Source organism: Leucoraja erinacea, chromosome 7, assembly GCF_028641065.1.
Source record: "Leucoraja erinacea ecotype New England chromosome 7, Leri_hhj_1, whole genome shotgun sequence".
Lineage (NCBI taxonomy): Eukaryota > Metazoa > Chordata > Chondrichthyes > Rajiformes > Rajidae > Leucoraja > Leucoraja erinaceus.
Genome location: NC_073383.1, coordinates 77,759,916 through 77,772,222, shown reverse-complemented (window position 1 = coordinate 77,772,222; position 12,307 = coordinate 77,759,916). Strand labels below are relative to the sequence as shown.

The 12,307-nt window shown below is 47.9% G+C and overlaps 1 protein-coding gene across 1 annotated transcript in view; it reads right to left on the bottom strand.

The window, feature by feature from the left end:
* The window catches only part of cfap65 (cilia and flagella associated protein 65), a 218,878-nt gene that overhangs the window by 188,742 nt on the left and 17,829 nt on the right, over positions 1-12,307 (bottom strand). The window contains exons 6-7 of the mRNA XM_055638826.1: positions 7,700-7,845; positions 1,393-1,615 (exon numbers count right to left, since the gene is read on the bottom strand). Coding sequence (XP_055494801.1) covers positions 1,393-1,615; positions 7,700-7,845 — 369 coding nt within the window. The remainder of the gene's footprint in view (positions 1-1,392; positions 1,616-7,699; positions 7,846-12,307) is intronic.

Here is a 12,307-nt window from a genome sequence, read left to right as displayed (position 1 = left end):
GATTTTCGCCACTTTACTCACAGTTCTCCTCTCCTCCAAGAGCACCAAGTTTTGTTCCGATCGGTGGAAGATTACAAAAGTTATGATGGTTTAAAAAACTGTGAGATCAGCAGATTGGTCTTCTCGCCTGTCAGTCACCATGAAGGTAACGCCACTTCCGGCACCCGCTGGAGAATAAATCCCCGGAGGCGGGGTTGAGTCCACAAGTGCTGATTGAGTCCGCAAGAGTGTAATCGGGAAAGTCGCAGTGTGGTGTCGGGTAAGCCGCTGTGTGGAGTCGGGAAATTCGCTACGTGGTGTAGGGAAAGTAGCTGTGTTGTGCCGTGGCCGGTGGCTGCTGAGCGGAGTCCTACCCTCCCCCCCACACCTCCCCTTCCCCATTCCCCACCTTCCCCACTCCCCCTCCTCCTCCACACACCCCCCCTCCCCCCACACACCCCCTTCCCCCCACCTACCCCCTCCCCCCCCCACCCCACACCACCCCCCACCCCACATCACCCCCTGCCACCCCACCCCCTGCCACCCACACCCCCCTCCCCCTCCCCCTCACGCCACCCCCTCCCCCCTCACGCCACCACACCCCCCACGCAACCTCCACCCACCCCCCCCCCCCCCACGCCACCCCCTTCCCCCACCCTCCCCGCCATGCCACCCCCCCCCCCCCTTCTCCCCTACCCCCCCCCCACGCCCCCCCCCCTCCCCACACCCCACCCCCCCTCCCCCACACCACCCCCCCCCCCACGCTACCCCCCCCCCCACACCACCCCCGCCACCCCACCCCCTGCCACCCACACCCCCCCCCCCCCCCCTCCACACGCCCCCCACCCCCCCACCACCCCCACACCACCCACGCCACCCCCCCCCCCCCACGCCACCCCCTTCCCCCACCCTCCCCCCCCATGCCACCCCCCCCCCCTCCCCTACCCCCCCCCCCCCCCCACCCACCCCCTCCCCCACACCACCCCCCCCCCCACACACCCCCCCACCCCCCCCCCCCCACACCATGGTGGAATATTGCATTGGGGAATGGGTTGCATTGGGGGACCAGGCCTCCTGTGTGACTGGGACCCAATGGGTCCCACTTAGTCCAGTTTCCCTCTGAACCTATCCTACCATGTGCGTGTCTGAATGTCTCTTAAATGTGGTGATAGTCCTAGAATCAATTAAATCTTTTACCCCTCACCTTAAACCTGTGTCCTCCGCTCCTCGATTCCCTAACTCTGGGCAAGAGAGTCTGTGCATCAACCCGATCTATTCCTCTCATGATTTTATACACCTCGATAAGATCTCCCCTCATCCTCCTACACTCCAAGGAATAGAGTCCTTGCCTTAAGATAGAGACAAAGTACTGGAGTAACTCAGCGGACTCCCACAGTTGCAAACTGTTTGTACCTTTGCAGGAGCCGGTCACCTTCAGCACAGTCTTGGAGTTGTTCCCAGGCCGCATTATGTGGAAGTAATCGACGCTCATGGCGCCGATAGTCTGAGGCGTGAACTTGAAAGGGATCTGGAGTCTGCTGCAGGACAAGACAGGGCCCTCCTGGACTTCACACAAGAATTCGGATAGAACCGAGGCGTCTTGCTGGTGGTGCATCACCTGGAACGACGTGTTCACCTGTCGAGCGCAAGGTAAAAAAGCTAATGTGAAATTGAATTTTACCGTCGTCTTTCGGAAACGTGCTGTAGGCACGATCAAACCAGTAACTCGGGGGTTCCATCCTGGCCTTGCATCTATCCGATGAGCCGAATGGTCTCCATCCCCCCCAGATGTGAGGTATGTAACAAATACGAGCAGGAGAAGGCCATGTGATCCCTCAGACTTGCTCCACCCATCACAAACATCATGGCTGAAATCACAGCTGCAGGCATCAAAGCAACAGGCCGTTTCATAGGTTCATAGGTTCTAGGAGCAGAATTAGTCCATTCAGCCCATCAAGTCTACTCCGCCATTCCATCACGGCTGATCTATCTCTCCTCTCAAACCCATTCTCCTACTTTCTCCCCATATCCAGTGACACCCTTACTAATCAAGAACCTGTCAATCTCCACCTTAAAAGTATCCATTGACTTGGCCTCCACAACCATCTGTGGCAATGAATTCCACAGATTCACCTCCATCTGTCTGGGGAAATTGCTCCTCATCTCCTTTCTAAAAGGGATGTTGTTTTATTCTCTGATCCTTGACTCTCCCATTAGAGGAAACATTCTCTCCACCTCCACTCTATCCAAGCCTTTCACTATTCGGTAGGTCTCATTGAGGTCCTCCCCCTCATCTTTCTAAACTCCAGCAAGTACAGGACCAGCGCCTTCGAACACTCATCATATGTTAACCCACTCATTGCTGGGATAATTCTCGTAGGTTTTGACCCACCATTTCCACACTGACCATCAAGTACTAATCGTCTTTGTCGCGATTAGAACATATAGATAAGTGCAGCACAGAAAAGGGCCCTTTGGCCCACCACGTTTCACCAAACATGATGCCCACTGCTCTCATCTGCCTGTACACGATTTTGGATGGGCGCAAAGAATAGAGGAATAGGTCTAGAGTACAGGCAGATATCCCTATCTTCCTTGTGCCCATCTAAAAGCTTCTTAAACGCATCCACTGCCACCCCTGGCAATGACAATAGAAGAATAGGTGCAGGAGTAGGCCATTCGGCCCTTCGAGCCAGCACCGCCATTCACAGTGATCAGGGCTGATCATCTCCAATCAGTACCCCATTCCTGCCTTCTCCCCATATCCCTGACTACGCTATCGCCAAGAGCTCTATCTAACTCTCTCTTGAAAGTATCCAGAGAACCAGCCTCCACCGCCCTCTGAGACAGAGATTTCCACAAACTCACAACTCTCTGTGTGAAAAAGTGTTTCCTCATCTCCGTTCTAAACATAGAACATAGAAATTAGGTGCAGGAGTAGGCTATTCGGCCCTTCGAGCCTGCAACGCCATTCAATATGATCATGGCTGATCAACCAACTCAGTATCCCGTACCTGCCTTCTCTCCATACCCTCTGATCCCCTTGGCCACAAGGGCCACATCTAACTCCCTCTTAAATATAGCCAATGAACTGGCCTCAACTACCCTCTGTGGCAGAGAGTTCCAGAGATTCACCACTCTCTGTGTGAAAATGGCTTTCCCCTTATTCTTAAACTGTGGTCCCTGGTTCTGGCCTCCCCCAACATCGGGAACATGTTTCCTGCCTGGAGCGTGTCCAAACTCTTAATAATCTTATATGTTTCAATAAGAACCCCTCTCATCCTTCAAAATTCCAGAGTATACAAGCCCAGCCGCTCCATTCTCTCAGCATATGCCAGTCCCGCCATCCCGGGGATTAACCTTGTGAACCTTTGCTGCACTCCCTCAATAGCAAGAATAGTTCCAGGCCCCCACCTATCTCTGTGTAAAAACCCTACCCCACACATCTCCCTTGAACTTTTTATGGTTATGCCCTCTGGTGGTGTACATTTTCACCCAGGGAAAAAAGTTCTGTCAGTCAATGGTATCAACGCCTCTCAATATTTTATATATTTCTATCATGTCTCCCCTCATTTTCCAATGTTCCAGACAAAACAATCCAAGTGTATCCAGCCGTGTTGCGGAAAGCCTCTAAACCAGGCAACATTCTGGTAAACCTCCTTTGCCTTCCACATTCCTGTCTTAAGCTTCACATTTCTTGACTCTTCTACTGGTGATCATGACAGAAGCCTCTTTGTGGCGATCCCTAGAAGCAACGTCGCAAAGCACTCTGTGACGCCTCGAGCGACAATTCTGTCAACATGTTGGACGACGACAGAAGCCAGAACAGCGAGCTACATCGTCTGAGACATGAGCGAGCGAACCAACAAACTCTTCTACTAACCGATAGAGCTATTAAATCAGAGCACTGAGTATAGAAGTTGGGATGTAATGTTAAAATTGTACAAGGCATTGGTGAGGCCAAATCTGGAGTATGGTGTACAATTTTGGTCGCCCAATTATAGGAAAGATGTCAACAAAATTGAGAGAGTACAGAGGAGATTTACTAGAATGTTGCCTGGGTTTCAGCAACTAAGTTACAGAGAAAGGTTGAACAAGTTAGGCCTTTATTCGTTGGAGCGCAGAAGGTTAAGGGGGGACTTGATAGAGGTCTTTAAAATGATGAGAGGGATAGACAAAGTTGACGTGGATAAGCTTTTCCCATTGAGAGTAGGCAAGATTCAAACAAGAGGACATGACTTCAGAATTAAGGGACAGAAGTTTAGGGGTAACAAGAGGGGAAACTTCTTTACTCAGAGAGTGGTAGCTGTGTGGAATGAGCTTCCAGTGGAAGTGGTGGAGGCAGGTTCGATTTTATCATTTAAAAATAAATTGGATAGGTATATGGATGGGAAAGGAATGGAGGGTTATGGTCTGAGTGCAGGTAGATGGGACTAGGGGGAAATAAGTGTTCGGCACGGACTTGTAGGGGCGAGATGGCCTGTTTCCGTGCTGTAATTGTTATATGGTTATATGGTTATAACCTAGTAAAACGACTGTAAGCATACATCCTATGTACGCCCCTCATGATTTTATATACGTCTTTTGGAGGTGTGTAAGGAGCATTAAGAGCAAAGAGGTCCTTCTGGCAGTTGTACAGGGCCCTGGTGAGACCACACCTGGAGTATTGTGTGCAGTTTTAGTCTCCAAATTTGAGGAAGGACATTCTTGCTATTGAGGGAGTGCAGCGTAGGTTCACCAGGTTAATTCCCGGGATGGCGGGACTGTCATGTGTTGATAGAATGGAGCGGCTAGGCTTGTATACTATGAATGTTGTCAACATGTATACTCTGACAGTTTCTTTCCAGCTGTTATCAGGCATCTGAACTGTCCTTTCACCAGCTAGAAAACAGTCCTGACCTCCCAGGTACCTCATTGGAGATCATCAAACTATCTTTAATTGGACTTTAATCTTGAACTAAATGCTCTATCCTTTGTCCTGCTTATGAAAGTAGGCATGCGGGTATTGAAAGTAAGCATGCAGGTACAGCAGGCAGTGAAGAAAGCTAATGGCATGTTGGCCATTGTGAGAGGATTTGAGTCTAGGAGCAAGGAAGTCATAGAGTAATACAGTGTGGAAACAGGCCCTTCGGCCCAACTTGCCCACACCGGCCAACAATGTCCCAGCTGCATTAGTCCCACTGGCCTGCGCTTGGTCCATAACCCTCCAAACCTGTCCTATCCATGTACCTGTATGTTTCTTAAACAATGGGATAGTCCCAGCCTCAACTGACTCATCTGGCAGCTGGTTCCAAACACCCACCCACCACCCCTTGTGTTAAAAAGTTACCCCTCGAATTCCTATTGAATCTCCTCTGGTCCTCGATTCCCCTTTGCTGGGCAAAAGACTCTGTGCATCAACCCCATCTATTCCTTTCATGAACTCTATAAGATCACCCATTCTTCTCCTGCACTCCATGGAATAAAGACCCAGCCTTCTCAACCTCTCCCGAAAGCTCACACCCTCTAGTCCCAGCAACATCCTCATAAATCTTTTCTGAACCTTTTCAAACTTGACTATATATTTCCTATAACATGATGCCCAGATCTGAACACAATATTCTAAATGCGGTCTCACCAACGTCTTATACAACTGCAACATGACCTCCCAACTTCTATACTCACAACTACTGCAGTTTTACAGGGCCCTGATGAGACCACACCTGGAGAATTTTGTGAAATTTTGGTCTCCTAATTTGAGGAAGGTACATTATTGCTATTGGGGGAGTGCAGCGTAGCTTCACCAGGTTAATTCCCGGGATGGCCGGACTGACAAATGATGAAAGAATGGGTCAATTGGGCTTGTATTCACTGGAAGGATGAGAGGGCATCTTATAGCACCATATAAAATCCTTAAAGGATTGGACAGGCTAGATGCAGGAAAAATGTTCCCGATGTTGGGGGAGTCCAGAATCAAGGGACACAGTTTAAGAATAAGGGGTTGGCCATTTAGGACTGAGCCCAGAGAGTTGTGAATCTGTGGAATTCTCTGCCACAGAAGGCAGTGGAGGCCAATTCACCAAATGTTTTCAAGAGAGGGTTAGATATAGCTCTTAGGGCTAAAGAAATCAAGGGATATGGGGAAAAACAGGAGCGGGTACTGATTTTAGATGATCAGCCATGAACATATTGAATGACTTGAAGGGCCGAATGGCTTACTCCTACACCTATTTTTCCATGTTCGATGTGTCTATCCTGCATCTGTACACTGTGGACGGATTGATTATAATCATATTTACAATTAATCACGTTTAAGAAACACACAGGTACATGGATAGGATAGGTTTGGGGGAATATGGGCCAAACGCAAGCAGGTGGCACTGGGTCGGGTACTTTTTGGCGCCGGTTTCGGCGCCTCCGTTTATAATATCTGTACTCGTCAGAACCATAACCCTAACCCTAACCCTGACCCTAACCCTAACACCCTGAAACCCTAACCCTAACACCACGAAACCCTAACCCTAACACCCTGAAACCCTAACCCTAACACCCCGAAAAGGCAAAATGGCGGTGCCTAAACGGTGGCGCTGGAACGGCGGCGCCGAATGGTACCATTCCGGGTGGCACAAGTGTAGCTGGGATTATGTTGGCCAGTGTGGGTAAGTTGGGCCGAAGGGCCTGTTTCCATGCTGTATGACTCAATGACACTATATATAGTCTTTTTGCTGAAGATAGACACACTAAGCTGGAGTAACTCAGCGGGACAGGCAGCATCTCTGGAGAGAAGAAATGGGTGACGTTTCAGATCGAGACCCTTCTTCAGACCCGAAACTTCACCCATCCCTTCTCTTTTTGTGCCAATCCTCAGATTAAACCAGCATCTGCAGTTCCTTCCTACACAGAGTCTTTTTGCTGACTGGATGGCACACAACAAAAAGCTCCACACCGTACTACATTACACATGATAATAATAAATGAAACTAAACAAATACATTTACAAAATGTTGTAGTGATTACAACATGCCATTAGGTGGCAGCACTTGACTGCTCATGCTCTAACTGCACTAAGAACAGAGAACATACAACAGTGCAGCACAGCTAAAGGTCCTGCCGCCCACAATATCTGTACCAATCATCGTACTAAGTTAAACTCATGTCACCTGCCTGCTTGTGATCTATATCCCTCCATTCCCTGCATATCTCCTGCACGCTAGAGACAGGAAACATGTTCCCAATGTTGGGGGAGTCCAGAACCAGGGGCCACACAGTTTAAGAATAAGGGGTAAGCCATTTAGAACGGAGAGGAGGAAACACTTTTTCACCCAGAGAGTTGTGAGTCCGTGGAATTCTCTGCCTCAGAGGATGGTGGAGGCCAAGTGCGCTGGATACTTTCAACAGAGAGCTAGATAGGGCTCTTAAAGATAGTGGAGTCAGGGGATATGGGGAGAAGGCAGGAACGGGGTACTGATTGGGGATGATCAGCCATGATCACATTGAATGGCGGTGCTGGCTCAAAGGGCTGAATGGTCTACTCCTGCACCTATTGTCTATTGTCTGTATCCATATGCCTATCTAAAAGCCTCTTAACCGCCACTATCGTATCTGCCTCCATCACCACCCTTGGCAGCATGTTCCAGGCACTCACCATACTCTGTGTAGAAGATTTGTCCGACGCATCTCCTTCAAACTTTGCCCCTCTCACCTTAAAGCTATGCCCTCTAGCCTGACTATTGAGACTTACTATTGAGTAGTTGTGAAGCTCCATGTACTTCTCAGCCGTGGTGCCAACAGCAATGTGCCCAAAATGTAGGGAGTTCTGTATGTCCTCCCGTGAACACGTTTGGTTCAATTCTCCCGGCAGGCTAAGCAGGAGGTGAGGGAACTTGGCTGTGAAATAGAAGAATGTGTTCAGAACAGCAGCATGCGTACATTACCCCCACATTCCCTCCACGGATGCTGCCTGCCTGACCCGCTGAGTTCATAAGTTCATAAGTTATACGAGCAGGGTGGCGTAGTGGTAGAGCTACTGCCTTACAGCGCCTGAGACCCGGGTTCCATCCTTGACTATGGGTGCTGTCTGTACGGTCTTATAGAAACTTACATCCTATAGAAACTTACAAAATTCTTAAGGGGTTGGACAGGCTAGATGCAGGAAGATTATTCCCGATGTTGGGGAAGTCCAGAACCAAGGGGTCACAGTTTAAGGATAAGGGGGAAGTCTTTTAGGATCGAGATGAGAAAAAACATTTTTCACACAGAGTGGTGAATCTGTGGAATTCTCTGCCACAGAAGGTAACTACTGGCCAGTTAATTTACTACATTTAAGAGGGAGTTGGATGTGGCCCTTGTGGCTAAAGGGATCAGGGGGTATTGAGAGAAGGCAGGTATGGGATACTGAGTTGGATGATCAGCCATGATCATATTGGATGGCGGTGCAGGCTTGAAGGGCTGAATGGCCTACTCCTGCACCTATTTTCTATGTTTCTATGTTTCTATGTTTCTCTCCCGTGAGTTTTCTCAGAGATCTTCGTTTTTTTCCCACACTCCAAAGACGTACAGGTTCGTAGGTTAATTAGCTTGGTATAAATGTAAAATTGTCCTGAGTGTGTGTAGGGTAGTGTGCTGGATCGCTGGACGGCGCGGACCCGGTGGGCCGAAGGGCCTGTTTGCGCTCTGTATCTCTAAACTAAAGTCATATGAAGAAAGATTGGAAAGACTGCGCTTGTATTCACTGGAATTTAGAAGGATGGGAGGGGATCTTATAGAAACGGATAAAATTATAAAAGAACTGGACAAGCTAGATGCAGGAAAAATGTTCACAATGTTGGGTAAGTCCAGAACCAAGGGCCACAGTCTAAGAATAAAGGGGAGGCCATTTAAAACTGAGATGAGAAAAAAACGTTTTCAGCCAGAGTTTTGTATTTGTGGAATTCTCTGCCACAGAAGGCAGTGTAGGCCAAGTCACTGGATGAATTTAAAAGAGAGTTAGATAGAGCTCTCGGGGCTAGTGGAATCAAGGGATATGGGGAGAAGACAGGCACTGATTGTGGATGATCAGCCATGATCACAATGAATGGCAGTGCAGGCGCGAAATCACCAACACCACCCTCTGACTAAAGAAATTGTTCCTCATCTCCTTTCTAAAGGTACATCCTTTTATTCTGGGGCTATGGCTTCTGGTGCTAGATTCTCCCACTAGTGGAAACAACCTCTCCACATCCACACTATCCAGGCCTTCCTTCAAAATGTTGTGGGATTTTTTTGCTCAAGATTCTAACATCTGCAGTCTCGTGTCTACATAAATTTCTTCCTGTATTTCAACTGCAGTTTGGTGATTCTCCCCTCTGAATCAAACATTAATGGGCTCATTATTTAGGTCGAGATTCCAATAGGTAAATGATGGTCGGACATGTTTGATGAAGCAACATGGTCTCTCAAATGGGGATAAAATGTCCCCATTTGTGGTGTTATTTCAGATGGTGTCGACATCTGGGGAGGTTGTTCCCAAAATTCAGGCCAACATCTATCCCTCAATAGACATCACCAAAAGCAGATTATATAGTTTAGTTTTAGTTCATTTTGGTTTAGAGATACAGCGCGGAAACAGGCCCTTCAGCCCACCGAGTCCACGCTGACCAATAGACAATAGGTGCAGGAGTAGGCCATTCGGCCCTTCGAGCCAGCACCGCCATTCAATGTGATCATGGCTGATTATCCCCAATCAGTTCCTGCCTTCTCCCCATATCCCCTGACTCCGCTATCTTTAAGAGCCCTATCTAGCGGTCTCTTGAAAGTATCCAGAGAACCGGCCTCTGAGGTAGAGAATTCCACAGACTCACAACTCTCTGGGTGAAAAAGTGTTTCCTCATCTCCGTTCTAAATGGCTTACCCCTTAGTCTTAAACTGTGGCCCCTGGTTCTGGACTCCCCCAACATCGGGAATATGTTTCCTGCATCAAGCGTGTCCAAACCCTTAATAATCTTATATGTTTCAATAAGATGCCCTCTCATCCTTCTAAACTCCAGAGTGTACAAGCCCAGCCGCTACATTCTCTCACCAGTGCTAGAATTTTCAGAACAACCACCCCCATTGTCCAATCCACCTGATACAACACCATGTTTTATCCCTGTTTGAGAGACCATTTGAAGTTTTGGTTCATCTAACATGTCCAACCAGTCCCTTCTGGAATCTCAACCTAAATAATAAGCCCTTCAAAGTTGGATTCAAACTGCAGTTAATACCACAGGAGGTATTTTATGTGGACACTAGAAATTGCAGATGTTGGAAACTTGAGCAAAAAGAAAGAAAATTCTGGAGGATGGCCTGTAGTCAAGAGAGTTTATTGTCATGTGTTCTAGGATAGGACAATGAAATTCTTGCTTTGCCTCAGCACAACAGAACATAGTAGGCATGAATGTAGAACAGATCAGTGTGTCCATTACTATTATATAAATATATACACACATCAATAAATAAGCAGATAAAGTGCAAATAAACAGATAATGGTCTATTAATGTTCAGAGATTTGTTTCAGTTGAGTTTAATAGCCTGATGGCTGTGGGGAAGGAGCTATTCCTGAACCTTGATTTTGCAGTCTTCAGGCTCCTGTACCTTCTACCTGAAGGTAGCGGGGAGATGAGTGTGTGGCCAGGATGGTGTGGGTCCTTGATGATGCTGCCAGCCTTTTTGAGGCAGCGACTGCGGATAGAGTGGATGTACGTTTTTTTTCCGAAGCCAATTAACCTACAAATCTGTACGTCTTCGGAGTGTAGGAGGAAACCGGAGCACCCGGAGAAAACCCACTCGATCACAGGGAGAAGGTACAAACCCCGTATGGACAGCGCCCGTAGTCAGGATCGAACCCGGGTCTCTGACGCTGTGAGGCAGCAACTCTACCGCTGCGCCACCGTGCCTCCCTAAAGCTAGGGCACTAGGCGGCCCTAGTTATTATCATCTGACTATGGGACCTAGTTGTTCACAGATCGGCTGTTTCCAACATGAAAACAGTTATTATACTTGAAAATATTGTCGTAAAATTTTTTGGGGTCATGTTGAGGTTGTGAACATTATTCACATAATGTTCTTTTTATTATTTCTTTCTCGGCCATGTCTCCTGAAGTTACTGACCCAATGCACCCAGAAATCTACAATTCAGTCTGGGGACCTTCTTCTTAAAGTTATCCAGTCTTCCCAAATGAAGACCTGAAGATAGGTCTCAACCTGAAGCGTCGCCTATCCATTTTCTCCAGAGAATTTAATAGGAATCTGAGTGGTAACGTTTTAACACAAAGGGCGGTGGGTGTATGGAACAAGCTGCCAGAGGAAGTAGTTGTGGCAGGGACTATCCCAACAATAAGAATAAGGGGCAAGCCATTTAGAATGGAGATGAGGAAACACTTTTTCATACAGAGAGTTGTGAGTCTGTGGAATTCTCTGCCTTAGAGGCCGGTTCTCTGGATACTATCAAGAGAGAGCTAGATAGGGCTCTTAAAGATAGCAGAGTCAAGGGATATGGAGAGAAGGCAGGAACGCGGTACTGATTGGGGATGATCAGCCATGATCACACTGAATGGCGGTGCTGGCTCGCAGGACCGAATAGCCTACTCCTGTACCTATTGTCTATTGTCTATTGTTTAAGAAGACAGTTACATGGAGAGGACAGGTTTGGAGGGAAATAGACCAAATGCGGGCAGGTGGGATAAGTGCATCTGGGACATTGGTGGCTGGTGTGGGCAAGTTGGGCCAAAGGGCCTGTTTCCACACTGGCCTCAACTACCCTCTCTGCCACAGAGGGTAGTTGAGGCCAGTTAATTGGTTATATTTAAGAGGGAGTTAGATGTGGCCCTTGTGGCTAAGGGGATCAGGGGGTATGGAGAGAAGTTAGGTACGGGATACTGAGTTGGATGATCAGCCATGATCATATTGAATGGCGGTGCAGGCTCGAAGGGCCGAATGGCCTACTCCTGCACCTAATTTCTATGTTTCTATGTTTCTATGTATTAATCTATGACTCTAAGGCACAATGAAGGTTCATATGATTGACTCCTGTGATATCAATTACCCTCTGAGTGCAGACAAATGAATGACCAATGATATCAATAATACCTGCAAAATTCTTTGAGGTGGCACATATTGGAACAAGAGGATATAAGTCACAGGATAATAGGTTGGCCAGTTAGTTTGGAGAACTATATTATCCTATTTAGGGCCTGTCTCTCCGAATGGCTTACTCCTGCACCTATTGTCTATTGTCTATGATATATCACTCTGTGACTCTATGCTGCCTGACCCGCTGATTATCTCCAGCACTTTGTGCTTTTATCCCGCATGGAGGTCCAGGTGCAGGCAA